This window comes from Sparus aurata, chromosome 10 (genome assembly GCF_900880675.1).
Source record: "Sparus aurata chromosome 10, fSpaAur1.1, whole genome shotgun sequence".
Lineage (NCBI taxonomy): Eukaryota > Metazoa > Chordata > Actinopteri > Spariformes > Sparidae > Sparus > Sparus aurata.
In genome coordinates, this window is record NC_044196.1 from 13,297,002 (window position 1) to 13,319,703 (window position 22,702).

Here is a 22,702-nt window from a genome sequence, read left to right on the forward strand (position 1 = left end):
AGAGCATAAAAGAGAGATTGTATGCATTTAAATTCCTCAGTAAATAGGCAACTCTTTACTTTTCTACTAAGTATGGAACCAGTGACTAAGAACCATTGAGGGACATTGTAACCCCTCTCAAAATGTCCCTACCTGAGGGGTAGTACTTTCCAAAAGTGAAGGAAGTACTCACATTTTATTTATGTCCCTATTTTGGAAAATCTGCAGCTGCACACCAGCTTTTTTTTTTGTTTATTTTGATTTCGACACCTCAGCATGGAGCTTTTCTATTAAAAAACAAAGCTTGCCTGTGCCTGATGGTCGATAACGCAAAATGAATTATGAAAACAGTCGCATTGCTTTATCTTTGTTGGTCTTTAGATTGCTGTGAAAACACAGACAACAACATTTTGAAAAAACCTTTCAGTTCCCTTGAAACATAACTCCTGGTGTTTTTCCTGATTTATGACATGTTTTGAACCTTTTATTTGTCACAACCCATAGACTACTGTACGGTTTACACCTCATCCTCATGGGGGAGTTGAGGGATCGACAAAGAAACAAATTGTAGACATCCTGAAATGAGGAATTGTATAAAAAGTCCTGTATTAAAAAAGAAAGGGGCAATCATTTTATAAAATCTGTTCCGTCAATTTCACTGTGGTTGGACAGGGGTGTGCACAGACTCTTCACACAAGAGTTAAACATAGAAATGCTGTTGCTCTATACTTCTTTTATTGCAAAAATAAAGGCAAAAAGTCTTTGAAAGTCCGTGTTTCGGTTTCGAAATCAAGTCAAGTAAGGTTTCTGGGTTCTGGGTGAAAACATGATCAGTATTGTGTTCTCGTTGGCCGCCCCTAAATGGCCTACAAATCTATAAACGCAGGTTCAAAGTTGTCATATGAGTTAATAAAGATAATCTGTGATTGATCTGAATATTTCTCAGACACCTCCACGGTCTTTCCCAGGCTCTCATTATATAAGGCTGCGACCCAGACTAGACCATCTGACGATTACTTCCAGGGGTCCTGGAGGGTCCTTGACCTCGATTATTGTGGATTATTGTGGATATGAACTAACACACCCTCTCACCTCCTCACACTTTCTCCTCGTCCACCCCTGTCCTCTGAGCCTCCGTCGCGCCCCAGCCAACACCCTTTTGTCCCTCCACCCCTCCTGTGCCCCGTCTCCTCCACGTCTCTCCACCCCGCCAGCACCCTTTCATCCACTAATCACATTGAAATGCCAGCTATGACCTGCGAGTTTGACCCCGAAGGGACCCCCAAACTATGGACTCATGTGAGACATTAGCTCCCTTATGCACAAGGAGGTGATGATTAACTATTCATCAAATATGTATACAAAATTGAGATTTACACGCAGCGTTTCAGATGAAGAAATAAACAAATACGTCGACGGCAAATCCAATAATCACACATATGTCGACGCTCGCCATGTGGTTCAACCCCTCCCACCCAGAGCGAGCACATAAGTGAATAGACAGCATGCAGCGTTTTGAAGTCACGCCACTCATATGTCAGCTTATTAAAGCTCTCTCTGCCGCTTATAAACTCTAAAAAGCACGGCGTGATGTTTGGTAGATATCTCAGGAATGCCACCCCGAAACGCGAAAGAGGTTTATCTGTAGTTCACTTGGAGTTTATGAGCGACACATGTTGAGCGGGTGGTGATGCTGAGTTTGTTGGCTGTGCGTAAGACGGGTCGGATCGGGAACAAAAAGTGGATGTTTAGATTCCAATTCTGAGTGTTTCCTCAGGTCCGCTGCTGCTGTTATCACTGGCTCCAGTCTTCGCCCAGATGTTCGACTCTGGTTGTAGTTAAGGCCGGTTTGCGTCTGTTGCTAATCGACGAGCAGAGAGCAAAAAGAGCTTCTCTGGGAGCTGGTTGTTGGGTGATGTGTGAAACCGGAAGCATTAAGTCCCCACAAACCCTAAACACCTTGGGATTGATGTCAAGAGGGTTTGTTTGCTATGACTGGATGAACAATGTGACTCGCCATCCGCCAGACAACAAAATGCAAATGGGAACCGGATGGGATGGCAGTCAGTCCGACTTTCAATCCGTAAATTAACGTACGAAAATGATATAACTAGTTACGAGACTGTACGTAGTCAACGCAACCCAACGTATGATCATAACCTAAACCTGACAGAGCAGTTTTGTGCCTAAACCCCCACCAGCTTTATTTTGAAAGTCTAAAATACGCTGCACATTATGCACTGTCTAAACGCTAGAAGGATAAGTTGAGTATCATAGTTTGAATCTCAAGGCCGAACGACCAAGTTGCCGCTTTGTATCAAACCCTGTCAGCCGACCCTAACTTCCTTTGGTTTGACGAGAGGATGTACGCGATGATATCCAATCATGATGCGACTCTACTTTGTCATCCTCAGAAAAGAAATAAGACACTTGATTGGATAAGAGTCATTCTTCCGAGACCAGTTCGGGATAGTTTTAAAACAAAAAAAACAAAGACAAAGCTCCATCAGGGACTTGGGACCTGAGTGAACTGCCTCAATCCAACTATTGTATCGTACTCTGTGATCAGACTGGTCAGGAAGTGTTACAGGCGCTTGGAGCTCATCGTGTTGTGGTTTCAGACACACAAGCGTCCCCGCAGGTCGCAGTGACTTTATGAAAGGACTCATGTGGAGTTGCTTCCCCGGGGCTTCTGCTGCTGTTATCACTGGCTCTATTCTTTTAGCTCCGTCTCTGGTTGTAGTTACGGTTGATTTTGTGTCTCTGTTACCAATCAACACAGCAGATGAGAAAGAGCTGGAGGTCAAACACCGACTCATCTGTGCCCGGTTAGAAAACACAGAAAAGAAAAAAAAAAAGGGCTGTGATCACAACAAAAGGGAGCACTGTTTACGACCCGGAGAACGTGATAGCACACGTTGAGTTTGATGCATAATTAGATCTCCTCGGTTTTTTTTTTTTAACATCATGCACTTTCTCAGTCATCAGATTATCAGCTCTGACTGGATCTGATCTGTTTCTAAATCCACCTTAAACCCCTTTAAAATCGCTGTAAATCTGCCGGCTTCGCACTGATGCAACACGTGACTCATGGGCTTGTTACCGGAGTCTCTTCTGCTTCTGTTTTCTGTCTTTTCGTTTCGTTTTTTTTCTGTTTTATTCATGAAATGATACTCTTGCTCTTTCGCACCTAAACTTCCAAATGTGACTTATTCAGCTTTTCCCAACATGAACAGGGGGATTCGAACGCCAAAATGTCTAATGCATCACATCTATTCCACAATTTGTAACCTCCTCCTCTTTTTGTGTCTGCAGGGTACCAAGTCCGACGAGCCGTGTGATGGCCGCGACTGCAGCAAAGGATGCAAGTGCATCCCGGAGAAAGGCGGCAGGGTGAGTCACGTCCCGTCTGCACGATGCCGTCTTGGCTCTCGCACAGTAAAAATCCCACGTTTTTTCCATGTTTCTGATCACCTGAAGGAGGCGCGGCACGTCGTCTTTTTGCACATTGAGAGTTCTTCATCACACTTTAATACTTTTCATGTGTCGATTTAGTTCTGTGTCCTCAACAGTAAACAGTTTAATTAGCTGAAGAAATTAAGAAATGTGACCTCGGGGCTCCAATTTGAATTATCCTTACACGGCTGCACACATTAACACCCACAGATACGATCGCTATTCATGTCACACATGTTCCAACAGTCCTGATCTGTAGCGTTTGAATCAGACGCCCACGAACACAAAACAGTGTCCGTAGGCAAGGAGCTCGTTTTCTTGGATGTAATCTGTTACCGACGACATCCAGTGAAAGCGTTGACGGGGCGCGAGCTGATTTGCTCATCGATGACTGACTGCGCAAGAAGTATTCGGGTCCTTTAAGTTAAGTAAAAGTACGAATACAACACTGGGAAAATACTCTATTACATGAAAAAAAGTCCAGAGAAACTAGAAGCAGAAAGTTGCATTGGATGGGAAAGTGTTTATGTAAAGTACTTGAGGAAATGTAAATGTTACATTCCACCACTGCTTACCATATGTCATGGTATATATACATATATATTTATTTATATATATTTATCTGAGTATATATACAGAAACACACCTGTCAGCTGCTCACACTTCAGTATCGACCGGCGGATCAGCTCCACTCTCTGATTTATGCCTCGGAGTGACACTTCAGCTTAATGTTTTGTGGCTGTTTTTAATACGTCAATATAAACCTGCCGGCTTCATATACATTCCTGTACGTTAACGAGCCTCTATAAATGCTTCGGCGTCATCGGGTCAGAGGGGGTGAAGGCTGTAAATAAGTGGAAGGGGTTTGTCTTTATGTTATGAGGAGGCAGAGAGAGATGGAGACGCAGGTGCGCCACACCAGACCTCATTGGAAAAATTGCTGATTTTAGAAAAAACCTGAGATTAATACCTGCAAGCCTCGTTCTCAGTCTGTAAAATCATGATGCTAGTTTGATTAGCACTCTGCCGATGTAACGGCACCCTGAGGATCGATTTATTGATGTAGAGGCACGAAAAAAGAGAGATGAGAAGAGCCCAGGAGGTTCGGTCGACCTCTATGTGGCCTAAGAGACAAAACCCAGGGGGAAAAATATATAAATCCTGCTCACAGTTAGCAAGACACAGGCAGCAATTCGTTGAGTGCAAATCAAGTTTATTAAATAAGGATTTACTTTTAATGGGTTTAAATTTCCCCTTGGTTTCGTCTCTCAGGCTACGTACTTAAACTGATCATCTGATTGGTTGAGGTTGCGCCTGCAGTCACTACTGAGGGCAGGAGTCATTAACGTCACCTCATTTGCAAATTTTTAGGAGTAGATTTATGTTTTTTACAGCCAATATTCATAATTTGACGTTGGATAAGGCAGAACAGAAATTTATGTCCTCCCAGTCCCTGGTGGAAATTACACCCTTTAATGCAGTCATTTTTAGCTGAAAGGTGTCTTTTAGTCACACTTTTATGCCCACATTTACCGTCTGCGTGAAACAAGAAGCTCAGACAGTGTTTCTATAGATTTAGACCATCTCTTTCTGCTAATGCTAACTTGCGTTTTCCTGGTGGGGAAAAAAAAATTGTGAAAAAATGTTTAAAAAAAAAGAAAATAAACAACCCTCAGCTGAGAGCTGTGTGTGTGTGTGTGTGTGTGTGTGTGTGTGTGTGTGTTCCCCTCTGGCTGAAAACCAGACTGACTGTAAGCCTCACACTCTTTCAGCCTGTATCCAAACACCAATTACTGTCTGACACACAAGCCTGCACTTACCGCCTGCCTCACTGTACGCCAGTTTAGCTAAATAACACAGCGACGACCTCCACTTCACACCCAGGTACCTGTCGGTAAATGATACAGCTCAGGCAGGTAAAACCACCTACCTCTGTACGGGACTCCCGCTCGGCCCAAATGACACCGTATTACCCGCTTCACCTGTTATTGTTGGGAGACGTTTGAGGTGCTTATTTGTCTCTTTTCAGTTTTACTTTTGTACTCGCAGGTCAGGGAGGTCAGGTGTGTTCTCCATCATAGCTGGTAACAGGTGGAGAAGGAGGTTAGGCGTGTGTTTGGGCTGGAAAGTTTCCCCTTTTTTGGCAATATTTGAAATAAAAAGGAGACCTAGAGATATTTCCAGCTATTTTTTGGTTGTCAAACTCTGTGTTTTTTTGGAGACCTGCCAGCATATCCTGCCATTTTTGTGGCGACTAAATCGGGCGTTCTTTCTTGAGATCCGGGGATATTTCCAGGTGTTTTTTAGGCGACCTAGAGATATTTCCAGCTATTTTTTGGCCGTCCAAGTGGGTGTTTTTTTAGGAGACCTTGAGATTTTTAGAGCCATATTTGCGGGGACCAAAAGCAGCTGTTTTCTCAAAGGAAGCCGGACCGCCTCCATCGATGACCGCCGCGACAAAAACACGTATTTTAAGACAAACTGTGACGTTTTGCTAAACCTAGCCAAGTGTTTTTTGTGCTTAAACCTAATCAGAGCATAAGCACAGCGTTGTGAGGGGAGAGAAATGGAAGACTCAACCAAAACGAACGTGAAGTGACAACATGAAGGAAGTTATAATCTGTGGTTTTGCAGAAACGTACTTATTTATGCTGACGACTGGGTTGTGTATATGCCTACTTTTTAGTTTTAAGAAAGAAACAATAAAGTGGGAGTCCATGGTAAATGATTGGTCCCTAATATTCTGGCATCATTGCAGCTTCTTAACTCCTGAGGTGATAAGTAGAAACGTATCAGAAGAGCGGGCTAAACATTCTCCTGTAAATGTCTTGTGGCTTGTTTAGTTTGTTTTGGACCAGAATCAATCGCTCGTCTCAGTTTTTCCAATACCACTCCATGTTCGTGTGGGCTGGATTTATGTTTGTCAGACCCGTGCCTGCAAGAGTATTTGGCACCTTTCACTCAGATGATAAAAAACAGCAGTAATGAGACGGATCAAACCAAGCTGACGTCTCACAGACAGACGGGATGTAAATGTTGTCATGTTTGAGTTTAGAGATGTTCTGTTGATGCCTGCGGGGGAACCACCTGTCAGAGCACAGGGTCCGTCATAAAGGAGAACAAATGATACAGCAGGGTTTACCACAAGTATCCTGGCATTTGATAGACAAATAAACAGTACAGCATGTGCTACAGTGGAAATATGATGTAGTAAAAATCAAATTCAGCGAGAAAAAAAGGAACATTTTAATAGTGTTAAAGTTATTATTATTCACATGCTGGAGTGGAGTGTTAAGTTTATGACCTATTTATCTTCTTATGCTAAATTAATTCAATATTTATTTCATTTATTGTTTTCTGTGTCGATGACTGTTGCTTTGTTTTGTTCGTTGTTTCGTTTCCTTTGGTTGTTTTAATTCTTTTTGTCACCATTTTTATTTGCTTGCTAGTTCAGCCTGACTGTTTTATTGGTATAAGTTAAAATGTTGTTGTACTGTCTGATTTGTATTTATTAACAATAATGCAAAACCGACAAACTATTTAAATTTAAAGGAATAGCTTGGCATTTTAGGGAATTACGCTCATTTTCTTTGTTTTTCCCGCCAAGAGTTAGATGAGACGATCAATACCACTCTTGTAACAGCTGGTTCAAAATGTAGCTGGTTAGCTTAGCTTAGCATAAAGGCTAAAACCACCAGGGGGAAACAGCTATCCTGGCTCCGCGTAAAGGTGACAAAAAATATCAAATTAACACATGTTTGTTAAATCCATGCAAAAACCTGCTCAGACAGTGACTTCCTGCCGTTTCCCCAACTGTTTGACGTCTTTATGCTAAGCTAAGCTAAGCTAACTGCTGGCTGTAGCTTCACGTACACAGCACACACACTCAATTCATCTTGTGGTAAGAATCCCAATGAAACCACTCCCCAAAACGTTGAACTACTCCTTTAACGAGCCAATAATAACAACTACAACAACAATAAACACATTTTTTCCATTTCATCGCTCTCATTGGAGGCAGACAGATTTAATGTGCCGAAAACAAACACGAGCCTTGGAAGGAATCTTTGTATTTCCATTTATTTGTTACTGTTTGCCCTGTGCAGATGTGTTGGCTCGCATGTGCCAACATCTGTGCCAACACCTCTGAAGGGCATTGAGCACATAATGGAGCGTTGTCATCAGTTAAAGAGGAGGCGGCGCTGGACGGACATGTCGAGGCATACGAATACGTAGCGAGGCATGGAAACAAACATCCGGTTCTAATGCAGGGGGAGGAACAAACACACCTCCTGACGATCGGGAGGGTTTTGATCGCCGCGTCAGATAGTTAGGAGGATTGATCGGCCTCTTAAATCCATTGCTTATGCCTGAGTAAGCCCCCGTCGCTCCCCTGGGTGATAAACCCCAACGCAAACAACGTGAAGACACGATCCAGACGGTGGGAGTTGGTTTTCATTAGTTATCGCCGACGGGCTCTTAAGTTTTAGAGAAAAATACGATGTTTGAAAGCTGGCGCTCGCATGTTTGACTCTCCAGGCTTTAATATCTGTGTCACATTGGATCCATTAGGTCCAATAACATCCGCTCCTGTTGGGTAAACCTCCAGGGGTCATGGGTCAGCGCCAGGGATGACAGGATGGTTTGTGTGTGTGTGTGTGTGTGTGTGTGTGTGTGTGTGTGTTTGAGCAGTCAACACACTAAAGCCCTTCGAGTTGCAGAGAGGTCAGGGAGGATGTGCTTTATTCAATTTTGCCCGGACCTCCATGTGTGTCAATCAGAACCAGAGAGACAGCGAGAGGACTTCCTGATTCAGTTAAGACGCCAGCGGGGATGGGTCAACGTTTTTCTCCGTCACGCCGGAGTAAAGTTTCTCACCCAATCACGACTCAACCACTTCAATATGTGGATTAAAATCGGCATTAGTCGGCGGGTAAAGAAAGTAAGGGAAGCGCAACCCGGATATACTCACAAGAAATCAGGGGGGAAAAAAGCTGCAAATCCTCGAATTTGCGAACGGAAGAAGCAACACAAACACAAACAAACACTCTCCTCCCAGACAAGAAAGGGGGAGTGAAGGATGAAGGATGAATGGATGAATAGAGAGGGAAAGAGAGAGTGCAGCAGCCTCCCCCCTTCCTTTAAAGCACCATGAGGGTAAAGTGATAGTGGATGTGTCTCTCGCTGGGATGGGAAGATAAGAGAAGGAGGGATGAAGCCCCTCTGTGGGGCCTCTTGATGAAAGACTGTGTCTCTCCATCCCCTTGAATTCCTTCGCTTTAATCCCGGAGCAGGTAGAGAGGAAGAAGAGAGAGAGAGAGAGAGAGAGAGGGAGAGAGGTTCGCAGGAATCCTGTAATGTCAAAGAAGACGAGAGAGAGACAGCAGAAGAGAAGGGAAATAAAATATAGACGAGGGACAACTTAATGTGGGCGACGAATCGAAGACGGAGAGAAAGTAACAGAAGAGGAAAATGAGACAAAGTACAAGGAATATAGAAGAGTTATGCTGATATATAAACAGTCAAACATCAGACCAGACCGCTATTACAGAGTTTTACCACTAGGCGTCGCACCTGAATCAGCCACTCAGTAGTGAAACACAATGAGAGTAGCAGCAGCGTAGTCCATCATGACAACTGTTACCCATCATACTTGTTACGTCTAATTAAAAGAAATCTGTAAGTGCTCCACTGGATGTCTTTGTAATAAACTGTTTAATCACTATTTAACTGATAAATGAGGGTGTCAGCATTTCTACTGACGGTTTAAAATAGCGTTATTTTATAGTTATGATTCATGAAACGGCACGATCATGAGATCTGGATCGACGTGAGTCCGATATCCAACGAGGAATTACATCAAAATAACTTTAAAAGCGCCGTCTGCACCGAGAATGCTGACTGTAAAGATGATAGTATGTGAGCAGCCACAAAAAATGTATGTTTATGACCTGTTATTGCTGAACATTTCACAGAGAAACAGTATCAGTGTCGTATCAGTGTTAATTATCCTGGTGGTCGTCAAAAGAGCATCAGTAAAGACAAACCGTTACCTCAGAGACTCGACCTTTTGGCAGTACTTCTCTTTTTTCACATGTAATTTGAAGCATAAAATATGTTATATAGGCATTTTTTAAAGTTGTGAGCGTTTCAAACAGATTTTGATTGGCTGTCGGTGTTTCTGTCGTCAAATCGCCCCTGAACCCTCAGACAGTCTGAGTCCACCGCTGGTAGGAAGGCCACGACAACAACACCGTGTCAGAGGGTTGAAACAGCCCTTTAAAATATGTAAAGAAAAGGCACAGGTATATAATCAGATGGAGAGGACATACGTGTGTCACACACACACACACACACACACACACTCAGGCTCAGATTGCAGTCAGATAATCAGAGTTGGCTGCAGCTCGACCCTCAGACGAGCCTGAATGATGACTTTGATCTTTTCTGTCTCTTTACGTTATCTTTCAATATATCTACAACCTCTCTCCCCCCAGTCTCTCTCTCTCCCCCCCCAGTCTCTCTCTCTCCCCCTCTGTGTCTCCCCCTCTCTCTCTCTCCCCCCCAGTCTCTCTCTCTCCCCCCTGTCTCTCTCTCTCTCCCCTCTGTGTCTCCCCCTCTGTCTCCCTCTCCCCTCCCCTCTCCTGTCTCCCCCCTCTCTCTCTCTCTCCCCTCTGTCTCACACTCCCTCTCCCCCTCTGTCTCCCCTCCTCTGTCTCTCCCCCTCTGTCTCTCCCCCCTCTTTCTCTCTCTCCCCCTCTGTCTCACACTCCCTCTCCCCCCTCTGTCTCTCCCCCTCTGTCCTCTCTCTCCCCTCTGTCTCACACTCCCTCTCCCCCTCTGTCTCTCCCCCTCTTTCTCTCTCTCTCCCCCTCTGTCTCACACTCCCCCTCTGTCTCTCTCCCTCTTTTTCTCTCCTCCCCTCTGTCTCACGCCACCTCTCCCCTCTGTCTCTCCCCCTCTGTCTCACACTCCTCCCCCCTCTGTCTCTCCCCTCTGTCTCACACTCCCTCTCCCCCTCTGTCTCTCCCCCTCTGTCTCTCTCTCCCCCCTCTGTCTCACACTCCCTCTCCCCCTCTGTCTCTCCCCCTCTTTCTCTCTCTCCCCCTCTGTCTCACACTCCCTCTCCCCCTCTGTCTCTCCCCCCTCTTTCTCTCTCTCCCCCTCTGTCTCACACTCCCCCTCTGTCTCTCTCCCTCTTTTTCTCTCTCTCCCCCTCTGTCTCACTCTCCCTCTCCCCCTCTGTCTCTCCCCCTCTGTCTCACACTCCCTCTCCCCCTCTGTCTCTCCCCCTCTGTCTCACACTCCCTCTCCCCCTCTGTCTCTCCCCCTCTTTCTCTCTCTCCCCCTCTGTCTCACACTCCCTCTCCCCCTCTGTCTCTCCCCCTCTGTCTCACACTCCCTCTCCCCCTCTGTCTCTCCCCTCTTTCTCTCTCTCTCCCCCTCTGTCTCACACTCCCTCTCCCCCCCTCTGTCTCTCCCCCTCTTTTTCTCTCTCTCCCCCTCTGTCTCACTCTCCCTCTCCCCCTCTGTCTCACTCTCCCTCTCCCCCTCTGTCTCTCCCCCTCTGTCTCACACTCCCTCTCCCCCTCTTTCTCTCTCTACCCCCTCTGTCTCACACTCCCTCTCCCCCTCTGTCTCTCCCCCTCTTTTCTCTCTCTCTCCCCCTCTGTCTCACTCTCTCTCTCCCCCTCTGTCTCTCTCCATCTCTCCCCAGTCTCTACCTCTCCCCCCTGTCTCTCCCCCTCTTTCTCTCCCTCTCCCCCTCTGTCTCACTCTCCCTCTCCCTCTCTGTCTCTCCCCCCCTCTCTCTCTCTCTCTCCCACTCTGTCTCTCTCTCTCCCTCTTTCTCTCTCTCTCCCCCTCTGTCTCCCTCTCCCCTCCCTCTCTCCCCCATCTGCCTCCCCCCTCACTCTCTCGTCAGAGTTTCACTGATGGAGAACTTGTTAGTCTCTTTTAGGCAGATATATGTGTGTGGTTACTGTTGTGTTTCCGTGTGTGTGTGTGTGTGCGTGTGTGTGTGTGCGTGTGTGTGTGTGTGTGTGTGTGTGTGTGTGTCTAATGTACAGGACGGTCTTATCACACACTCCTGGGCCCCTGTATGGCATTTTATCTGCAGGCTCATCCTCCTACTGAGGCAGGAGTCTAAAAACGGTGGCGGTCGTCTTTGTTTAGGCTTCGTCTTAGCACACGCACACACACACACACTCACACACATGCACACACACGTACACACACACACACACACACACACACACACACACACACAGACATACACACAGACGTATAAAATGGCGGTATAGCAGCCATTTTGCCTCCCCTTTGTCCAAAATGTCTCGACTCACAAAAAAAACATCCCCTTGTCTTTCAGTCTGAAGTGATGGAAGGATAGAATTAAGCTTTGAACACACACACACACACACACACACACACACACACCTGACACTCACAGCCTTCTCATCCACTCACCAGACACCAAGTTTTGTCTAGGAGAGGTCAAAGGTCACATTCAACACAAAGGCCAGGGTAGACCAGAAGGTCAAGGTATGTGTGTGTGTGTGTGTGTGTGTGTGTGTGTGTGTGTGTGTGTGTGTGTGTGTGTGCGCGCGCGTGTGTGTGTGTGTGTCTAACAGTCCTCGAGCGGCTCTCACACACACTCTTCATCCTTTATTTCTGTCTCTCCTCTCTCTTCACTCTCACCTGTTTGTCTCTTTGATGACTTTGAATCTCGTAACTTTATTATACAAAGATAAAAAAAAGACAAAGTCAGAAAGAAAAGCTAAAACTTCTCTTCATCGGGATGTTTCCTGTTTGGTTGCTGAATTATAAAGCAGACACATGATGAAGATGAGCACCAGAGACCTGCTGCTGCAGCGGCTCAGTTTCCAGTGCACACTGCTGCCCTCACATGGCTGCTGGAGGAACTGCTGTGGGCTGAATGTGACACTGACACATATGTGATGCAGTTTTAATATAGGAAACACATATTTTTTACTCCACTAAATTTATTTGAACACTTTAAAGTCATAATATGATTATAATGGAGTAAAAAAAAATGCTATATTCCTCCTTAATATTGTGGAGTTTAAGTTTAAAGCAGCAGGAAATTAGATGTAGTACCTCAAAGCTGAGTGGATGCAGAGTACCTGAGTAGATGTACTTAGTTACATTCCATTTCTGAATCTAATACATGCCAGACTTAAAGCTGCAGATGAGTGTAACTAAGTACATTTACTCAAGTACTGTACATTTTTGAGACACTTTTACTTGAGTATTAGCATTTTCTGCTACTTTATATCTCCACTCCAGTACGTTTTGCATTTAGTTCCCAGTTACAGACTGTATCTTGCATCACATTTGTAGATTAATTAATTATTTTGACAATCTGATTTACACTCATTTATTGTAGGGATCCTACATGTCAGTTTATATTGTATAATTTAAGACAGTTTCCGTCACCCACCGTCCCTGAACGCACCTCAGCAGCTGCTGTCACACCAGTGTACAACACCAAGATGTGTAATAAGAAGCAATTACGTGCAGTTTGAAGTGTTACACACATTATATGAGATTAAATGTGCATTATAGAAGATTTGCGTCACATTACATTAAAAACGTAACAGTTTAACATGAATTATTTTGAAGTTTTGAGGTACTTTTACTTTGAAGTTTGGCAGGATGTTTAAGAAAAGTACCTATAAGTTGCGTTCTTGTGTGATTTTAGGCGGTAAGTCCTTGCTCGTCTAATTAAGATGACTCAATTATGGTATTTAAGAGAAGAAAAGAAAGATTTAGTGTGACGGTCTCACTGGTTTCACATCTCTGGTGTGTTACACACACACTTGTACAAAACGCAGGAATGCAACCGAAGTGGTTATTACAGTTTTTATAGGATCTTGCGTTTCGATTCGAAGATGACACGACCGTTATTTATGATACTTCCACACGCGTGCACAAATCCACGCTCGCGTCATTTACGGCTTTTTGATAGCTGCCCCTCCCCGCTCGTTACTGAGGCACGCTGTTAAACGTGTAGATGCTCATCGCCTCTCCTGTTATAAGCTCCTATATGTGCTGTTTTATCCAGCGAACGAGTCGGCTGCAGGTTGGGTGGGCGTCAGATGGTATCAGGCGGGAGTGCAGCTTCCCCTGCTAGTATCTCTGGACTTTTGTTTTGAAGGAGCAGATAAGTGGAGGGGAAAGAGTCCCACGCTGCTGATGCACACACACAGACGGCGATACAGAAAATATGCACATTAGCGGAGCATTAACAAACTGTGCAGGAATCCCGGGCCCTAGCTAACTAAACACAGCTGGATGGAGCTCGTCCTCACACACATCGCTGCTTTTTCTGTCAGAAAAAACGTGACCGCGTCTCCTCATCCGTTATAAACAAAGAGAGGCGAAGAGCTGAAAGGAAACCGCGTCGTTTTGTTGAAGTCTGAAACATGTTGTGTTTGTTTGCCGCCTTGCACATTCCTGTCTGGCGCTGCTGTCAACAGCCTGAAGTGTTGTTTGACCACGATGAGCTTTAAGAATGTGACGTTTCTTGGCCAACACGGAGGAAATACTCATTTGGGCGGCAAATCTGAGATGTACAATAAGAAGCAAGGGGCCACAAGTAGGTTCGCAATTGCTTTAGGTGTTAATTGACTTCTTTGAGAGTTGAACGTATGTGGACGAAGATTAACGACCGGAGCAGCATTGGTGTGTTTCATCCATATGTTCAACTCAAGCCTGGAATTGGAAGCAAACTCAATAAATGGTGTTGCACGGGTAAAAGATAGATTATAAGGATACAAAAATGGCGCAAGAATAGTTTTCTGTCCATGTCTCAAGATCGCGTTGAGGGACTTTCGTCGAGGATGAACTCGAGTCACCATGATCCAAAAAAAGACCACTTACGTCTGGCCATTACTCAACCATCCATATGATGATTATGACACGATCGAGGCCAGAGGTCAGCTTCACCGTGACATTGTGATATAAGAGCATCCTGACAGGTGCGTGGATGCATATAACCGTGAGGCAGTGAGTCTAGTTTTCATCAAGATTCAGACATTACTCCCTCAGAAATCAACCGGAAATCTCGCAGCGTTAATGAAAGTGATCCGGATCCAACCTTTCAATTATAAGAAACCAAAAACCAAGAGTTAATGGGGGTCTCTTCTGGGCCGAGACACATCTTACATCCAAGTTTCGTTGAAATCTCCTCAGCGGTTTTGGTATGGTAATATGTCAGTTTTTCACAGTTAAGATATAAATCCTAAATAGATGACGGGGTCACGGCTGCTGACGGAGATTAAATGAATCCGAGGGTCTTATATTGTATCGAGCAGGTTCAACCAGATCGTCTCGCACTGATAGCTCGTACTTCAAACCCAAAGATACGGACGTCTTCGTATCCCCCCCGACTGTATGTTCCCACATGTGCTGCTTCTTTTGTCCTTTATTATATACTGTGGTTCATTCACTGCTCTCCCCTCAACCCCCTATAGCTCTTTATGCTCCCCTTGGTACACCTCTTTCACCGCTCTCTATCTCTTAACGCTGCTGCCGCTATCTTGATGGTTCCTCCCCAAAACACACCCCAAAAAAAAAAAAAGAAAACCATCTGAGGCTCAAACTCAAGATGGTATCTTAAACACAGGGTGTAACTCACGTCTCGTTTCCTCCACAAAGGGCCACTTTTATCCCTAATTTTTACTTCAGGTAGTCTCGTGGAGATTGTTGCAGCACTGCCAAGACGCATTTTTTTGTTCAAGTCTTGTTCATCGCGGCGTATCTCGGTGTAATCCCCCCCCCCCCTCCTCGGAACGAGACGACTCATATCTGAGCGTCGTAATGGATCTTAAAGCCGTTGCCAAACATCTTCGTCCGCATTACCTCACCAGTCACATCCGTGCATCGGTTTTTAAAGGCCTTAAAGGTTTTAAACGTGCCAATTACATCTGCCGTTTGTGCTCAGAGGCTGTCGTCACCTCAGGCTAATTTTTTCGTTTCAGCCTCAATTACACCGTTTAGTTAAAGTCGGCTTTTTACATGTGCTGAGCGCCTTTGAGCTGGAAATGTTGCTGTTTGTTTCTGTTGTGAAGGCTCCGTCGTGTTTTTGTGTTTAGATAACACAAAAAGACAGAAAGCATCGTGGTTCCCTCCTCCTCCTCCTCCGCCTCGCTTCCTGTCCGACAGCTGAGAAAGCTCCACAGCTTTATGACGTCATCACCGTGGGACGACCGCTAATGGGCTTTTTATTGGAGGCGAAAGCACCTGGATGAAAAGAGAGAACAGGTTGTCGGTTTTAACAGCCGCCGTCGGCACAAACAGATGAGTCGGAGGGTGGAGAGGAAGGGTGGGAATCAGTTGTGAAGGCAGAGGAGGAGAGGAAAAGACTGCTGGGAATATAATTCGTCTTCCAATTGATTAGTTTAACAAGACATGGGCTCATATGCAGTTGCTCTATGTTTGGGAAACAAAACATCTCGCGAAACAAGAAACTTGAAAGAGAAGGAAGGGTTGTTACGTCTCTGAGTCTTGCTTGGGTACCAGACTGTGTTGACAGCTGGATTGAAACCGGCTAAAACCCAACATATCTACGGTTGTATGACTTCTGATCAGATGAACAGAAGCCTTTCGAATGACGTATTGATAAAAGAACAGTGGTTCATCTGCTCTATGAGGCGTTGTCTTTCATACGACCGTAGATATGTCGGGTTCTAGTGCGTTTCTTCATGCATCTCTCATAGACTTCAACACAACCTGCACCACATTCTGGACCCTTCCTTCTTTTTTAGGGTTCCTTGTTTCTCTAGGGGGTTTGTTTCCCATGAGCAGCTGTTCAAACTTTCAACAAGGTGTGGTCACATCCTCGGAGCCCAGTTGCCTCTCCGAGTATCTGAGAAATTCAATCTCGACTGCCCCTATGCTCCGACTATCTCCCCTCGCTCGCTGTGTCCTTGGCTGCTGAATCATCACTCATCCCGAGAAGGACAAACATGTCTGAGATAAACGAAGGTGTTTGGGTTTGCGGTGTGATCGCTGGAGTGGATAGGAAGGGGTGGAAAAAAAGACGACGCAACCTAAACATTCCCATCTAGAGAGGATTTCCCTCGGACCCTCTCGTCTGTGCGTGCCGACGGCTGTGGGAGCCGCTGAATTATTCGTTAGTGTTTTCACTTCTTGTTTCATCTCTAGCGGCATCAAAAGTCCCATTCTCCGAGCACACTTTGTAGCCATCGCTCGGCCCTTTTTTTTTTTTGAGGTTTTGCCAAGTCATGTGTGTGTGTCTGCATCTGGCTCGAACCGTAATTGGGTTATCACACTGCCCCGCTGATTAAACTTGCACCCAAAGACCCAACGTTTGCCAGCGCCCCCCTCTCCCATCAAAGTCCCCCAGTGAGCATGCGGTGTGACAGCTAAAATCTTCCCCCTAGCGCGCTCGCCGCTCAAAACAATGCGTCCAGATAAGTCCTCCGAGGGCCCGAGGCTGTGTGCGATCGCGTTTGCGTGCGCGTGGGTTCACGGACGACACACACACACACCGGGTTTCACACGCATGGCAGCTAGAATCTGTCTGTCCAAGCACTCTCCTCTATCAGGAAGTGAGGTAGGCCCGATGGGAGCAGTAAGTCCAGAGAGCTTAGTGGCCCAGAATGGGCTCCATTGTGCCCTTTGTGCTGGAGGGGATTTGGGCCTACAAACTGACCAGTCTGCTGGAAGGTGATGAGGATGGAAGGTCTGGAAGAGCCGGGCGGAGACCCGACGGGATGGCATGAAAACAGACGGGGATGCCAACTGGCAAGGGTGTCGGGGAGACGCTGGCCGCTGGATAGACTGATCTCTGATAAAATTTGTCTCCATGTGTATAAAAAGCAAAGTACATTATTAGTTTAATGTGTGCAGACCAGATGTGAACCACTTTGAATAATAAATCCAGATTTTAATCCCCCGCAGCCAAATATTCGGCCAACTTGCCAGATCCGTAGTTCAGGCGAGCGAGAGTCCACTGGACGAGACCACAGTTCACGTCCTGCCTCAACCGATAAAAGTGGGTACATTTAGTGACAGTTGGGGTGTTGTGTAGCCACGGTTGCAGCGACAAAACTGGGTAAGACATCGCAACATTTTATAGCTGTCTTTTCCAGTCGAGTCCAGTCTGAGCGAGAGACCACCATTTGAGGCCACCGTTGACGTCCCTCTTCAACCGATTTAGTGGGTCATTTAAGTGACCGCCGGGACATTGTGCAGCCATCTTTGCAGTAACAAAAGCAGGTACTTTTCACAAGACGTAGGGACATATTCTAGCTGTCTGTTCCAGCCAAGATGCAAGACAGCTGCCAAGCGAGAGACTGCTGTTTGCCTCCTGTTCCGACAGGATAGTTGGGGTGTTGCATAGCCATCTTTGCAGCAACAAAACTGGGTATTTATTTACAAGACGTCAGGACAGTTTCTAGCCACCTTTTCTAGTCAAGATGCAAGACGAGAGACCATTGTTCGAGAGCATCGTTAGCTAATAAAAGTGGGTAATTTTAGTGATTGTCAGGACCTTGCGCAGCCATAAATCCAGGTATTTTAAACAAGATATCACAACATTTTCTAGCCATCTCTTTTAGCCGAAATGCATGACGGTTGCCGAGCGAGAGACCACTGTTTACATCCTGTTTCAACCGATTAAAAGTCTGCCATGAGCGAGCAGTTTTTGCAGCAGAAAAACGTTAGCAGAGATTTTGCATGAGTTATACTTTCCATAAAGTATAAAAGTCCTTGTTGGATGTAACGGTGAGTTACTGGAAACTGTTTTTGATTCAAAAAAGCGTTTTATTCTCAGTGTTTTAAATGTTCGTTGGTGGCTCTGACCTACTTTTTGGATCAGTCATTACATACATGGCTCACGGGCATGCAGGGTTCTCATATAGAGAGGTCAGTGAGGATTGTTGACCTATTTGGAATTGCACATCGCCATCTAGTGGTCGTTTTCAGAGCAGCCTCACGCTCCAGTGCAATCTGATGTGATTCTTTATTGGTTTTCTATGTTTCCCCCCCTTTTACTTCTGCTCCCTTTCATCCCTTCTCTTTTATCTCCCCACTCTTCCTCTGTGATCTTCCCCTCTGCAGACTGCGTTATTTAATTCCACGCCATGTTAGGGAATTAACAGCGGCGTTATAAACCTTTTCGGAAAACCTACCTCGCTTCCTCTCTCAAACCCTCAAAGAACAGCCGAGCACGAAAGAGACTCTGGAGATCAGATTTTAGTGGCCTTTTTTTCTTGTACTTTATTAGCTTTTAGCAAATAGGAAAAGGTAAGAAGAACAAAAGCATCATTCAGAGACCAAACTTGTCTTTTTCACCTTAGGTTACACTTCACCTCTCACCTTTTTTTACATAACACCAGACAGACAGAGCTCCCAGCCAAGTCTTTAAAAGCGACTCCTGTGACCTGAAAATAGACACTAGAAAGACGCCGGGGCCTTTTGATGAGGCGACCTCGCGACCTTTTGAAGTACTTCATGTTGAAGGATAAAAGGTGCAAAGACGGTTTAAAGGAGGACAAAAAAGATGCACGAAAGTCGGTGAAAAAAAAGAAAGAGTGAGACAAAGCGAAGGCGAGGCGTGAGAGAAAGTGGGACCCCCGCATATTTTCCCCGGGTGAAACCAGGTGTGACTGTGAGTGCGAGCCAGACAGCTCCGGCTGGCTGCCTTTACCTGGCACGGCAGCCCTGTCATTACCGTTCCCCGCCTGGCCCCCGAGGCCACGTGGGGCTGCAGGCAGAGCTGCAGACACACACAGCGTGGTCAAGGCTAATCCAGGATCATTGTCGCTTCAAAAGCCAAGTGCGGTAGAGGAACAAGAACCACGTCCGGGTGATGTCACACCTGACACCTGATTTGGCAAAAGAGTAACTTCACGTCGAGTCAAGTTCATTTATGTGTTCATGAATAATTAGTTGATCCTGGAGGGCTTACAGTCTGTAGTACAGGATTATTAACTGCCTCCTCAAACTTACACAGATAAAGTTCTGTAAATGTTGTTACCTTTGGGGCTGTTTAGATTGTCATGGTGTGAGTTGCAGAGTTTCAGTTGCTCCTTTTAGTATCACAGATCACTGAAGTAACAGATGATAGCCAGCTAATTATATTTTATAGCTCAGATGAGGAGGACGGCATTAATGTTAACATCCCGTGCTGTAACTAGGAATGTTCTTTAATGGTGTCCTCTGCGGCTAAGCTGCAATGTTAGCCCGCTTAGTTAGCTTAGTTAGCTCGCCTCGCGTCTATGAGCAGATGGCTCATGATTTCTGGAAATGTTTATAATGTTAAAGAGAAGGCAGACATCTCGACTGCCAGTATCTCCAAAACTCTACAACTCTCACCAAAACTATCTAGATTGATAAATAGCACTAAGAGGCCAGCTAACTAAGCTAGCTGACGTCACGGCTCAGCTGAGGAGGGCGCCATTTATTTTTTATGTCCCACACTGTTACAGTTACTCAAGAATATAAACAAACCTGTTGCTCAAAGATGGAGTGGACCGTTAGCCTAGCTTAGCCTACCTTTCAGAGAACATCTAAAGCTAATTAATTAACATACTAATAACTATTAAAGCAGAAGTGAATATATGACTAGTTGTGGTTTTACAGGAAGTTATGTGCAGGTGTAGCCTATATTCCCTGTCCATTGACAGGGTGAGAAGCTAAGCTAAGCCACCTAGCAGCTAACTTTAGCCTCTATAAATACTAGACAGACGTTCAGAGTGGCATCAGTCTCTCAGTATGACGTACACATTCCGTCGGATGAATTCATGCTGGGTGTCTCTGTCTTTGCCACACAGAACAAAATATAAAGTTTAGACAGTTACAAAGGGGTATTTATATTTATTTGATTGTCTGTCTTTATCTAAATAGTCCGGATGCTGTAAACTCCAGCTGTCTGGTTCTCCTGCAGGCTAGAACAACATGCTAAAGGTTGTTTTTAACTTGTATTTGACCTTCTCCGATGTAAGTTGTAAGTTTTTTTTTTATCTTAACATGTTAAATGGGTTCATGTCTGCAGGCGGAGTGGTTATATATGAATAGGACCAGGTGTGGAGCAGAAAGGCACCTTCCTTCTTGCATTTTGTGTGTGCGTGGAGCTAATAAAGGGGTGTATGAACCTTTACCTTGCCCATAATGAATGGTGTGCAACCTCCGTGCACGTGTGTCCCATAGCTTGTTTAGTCTAGTGTGCGAATGTAATTACGTGTGCATCCTCCTTGTGATTTGAATTAGGTGATGCAACGGGCAAAGCTAATGGTATATGCTGATATAAGACGAGGACACGGTCGCACACGTGCATGCATGCAAGAGTTTAACGCGCATCCCAGCTCTGTAAATGTCTCGTAAATGGTAAACGTACATCTGCAGCGCCGGTTTACTTCCCTAGTTAACATCAGTGTGTGACGTGTTCATGGGCGAATTTACGAGCACATTTCCTCACGCCGTGGCGATAAAATAAAACTGCTCATAGCCTTATTTTTTTAGATGCTATACATTTATTTAAAAGCAGAGGAAAAACCCTCAATGCGTGTCGATAGAATAGGATATTGACTCAGGAGGAGTCTGTTTTTCGCTCCTCTGACTTCTCTTTGACCCGAGCGCAGACATCTGTCCGTCCCTCCTCCCTCCATCTGCCTCCTCTGTTACACTGCTTAAATTATCAGCTAATGGCAGGTTGTCAGTGGTCGAAAGCTGCAGTGTGAATGTGTTCGACTCCAGCTCCAAATCAGCACAAACCCACCTGCTAACACTGCGTCTCTGTTTTTTTACTGCCACCGTGTGGTTTGAATCGGTAGTACAGTCAGTCACCAGATCATTCAATACGAGATAAAAGCTTTAAAATAATCTATTTCTGTCTAAATATCCTTAAAAGGTGCATCTTTATCATAAGTTACATTGGGGAAAAAAAATGCCTTTTCTTTCTCCACAGTAGCACTTTTTTCCTCCAGACCACCACCTGAGCCCACATGCAGCTACATGCCCACGTAAAGCGCCTCACCATCCCTCAGAGATCTGGGATTGTGAGGCACGCTCACGTGGTTCACATCCCTCCATGAGAAAAAAGAAAAGCTCCACAGCTGGGTTTTTTTTCCCCCCCCGCCCGGACATGTTCCCGTCTCAAGTAAAAACACACCCGATCGAATCCAAAACACAAAGACAAACCTCGCTGGGTCGACGATGTTGTGTGAGGACGTCGATCAAAGGAGGGAAAATGAAGACTTTGAATCACCTAACAGCCTGTCGCAAAGTGTAGTCAGCGGAGCAAAAGCAGAATATTAAAGGCCAGAATATTAATGATAGTTCTGAGCAGGTAAAAAGCAGATAGCCGATCAATCAGCTGATATTATCAGGGGTTAATCAAATGAAGATTGGCTTTTAATTGATCAAGTAAAGCCATTGGTCGCAGCCCTTAAATGCTTATGAATGGTTGTGCAGATATCGGCTAGGATCAGAGTCGAGTTCAGTCAATAACGACGGTTAACGTCCTGTTGCACTCATAAATCAACCAAACCGATTAGTTGGTCAGACTCTTGATAGTCGGAGAGGAAAACGATTGGAAAGTTTACCCCAAAACGAAAACTTTCACCCTCCACCGATGGAAGTCGGGTGAAGTTTTGCAGTCAGCAAAATATTTCTGTTGCAGCGCTCTCCTAAACTATGAATCCGAGTTCGGAAATGTTCATATTTTCTGGTTCCGTCACAGTAAACTGAATATCTTTGGGTCATTAGAAGTTCTGATCAACATATTTCACATCTCTATAACCCAACGACTCACCGATCAAGCAAGAAATCTCCCAACAGTGAGAATAAATGGTAGTTATGATCCCTCCTCTCTTGTTTCAGGGGCGTCCCGGACCTCTGGGTGAGGTCGGTCTGCCTGGAGCGGAGGGGCCTCGCGGTGGCATCGGGCATCCGGGACCTAAAGGAGAGAAAGGCCACGGTGGGCTGAAAGGACCATCCGGCCCAAAAGGAGACAAGGTGACGTTTACGTTAACGGCAAAGCTAAATTAACAAACTTTACTTCAGATGACATAATTATATAACACTCTGGGTTGTTTGCTGACACAGGGGCCGATGGGAGTGCCGGGGTTCTCAGGACGTGATGGAGTACCTGTGAGTAAAAACACAAGATACATGACTTTATTATCTCAGACGATATTTGAGATTCTTTCTTGTAAATGTGCAGCTTTAATCTGGGAAGATATCAGAGTTCCGTAAAGAAATGGAAAATGTAGAC

The 22,702-nt window shown here is 45.3% G+C and overlaps 1 protein-coding gene across 3 annotated transcripts in view; it reads left to right on the forward strand.

The window, feature by feature from the left end:
- Positions 1-22,702, forward strand: part of col4a6 (collagen, type IV, alpha 6) — a 125,522-nt gene that overhangs the window by 72,687 nt on the left and 30,133 nt on the right. For all 3 annotated transcript variants that reach the window (XM_030430930.1, XM_030430931.1, XM_030430932.1), the window contains exons 4-6: positions 3,295-3,372; positions 22,309-22,443; positions 22,534-22,578. In XM_030430930.1, the coding sequence (XP_030286790.1) occupies positions 3,295-3,372; positions 22,309-22,443; positions 22,534-22,578 (258 nt within the window). The remainder of the gene's footprint in view (positions 1-3,294; positions 3,373-22,308; positions 22,444-22,533; positions 22,579-22,702) is intronic.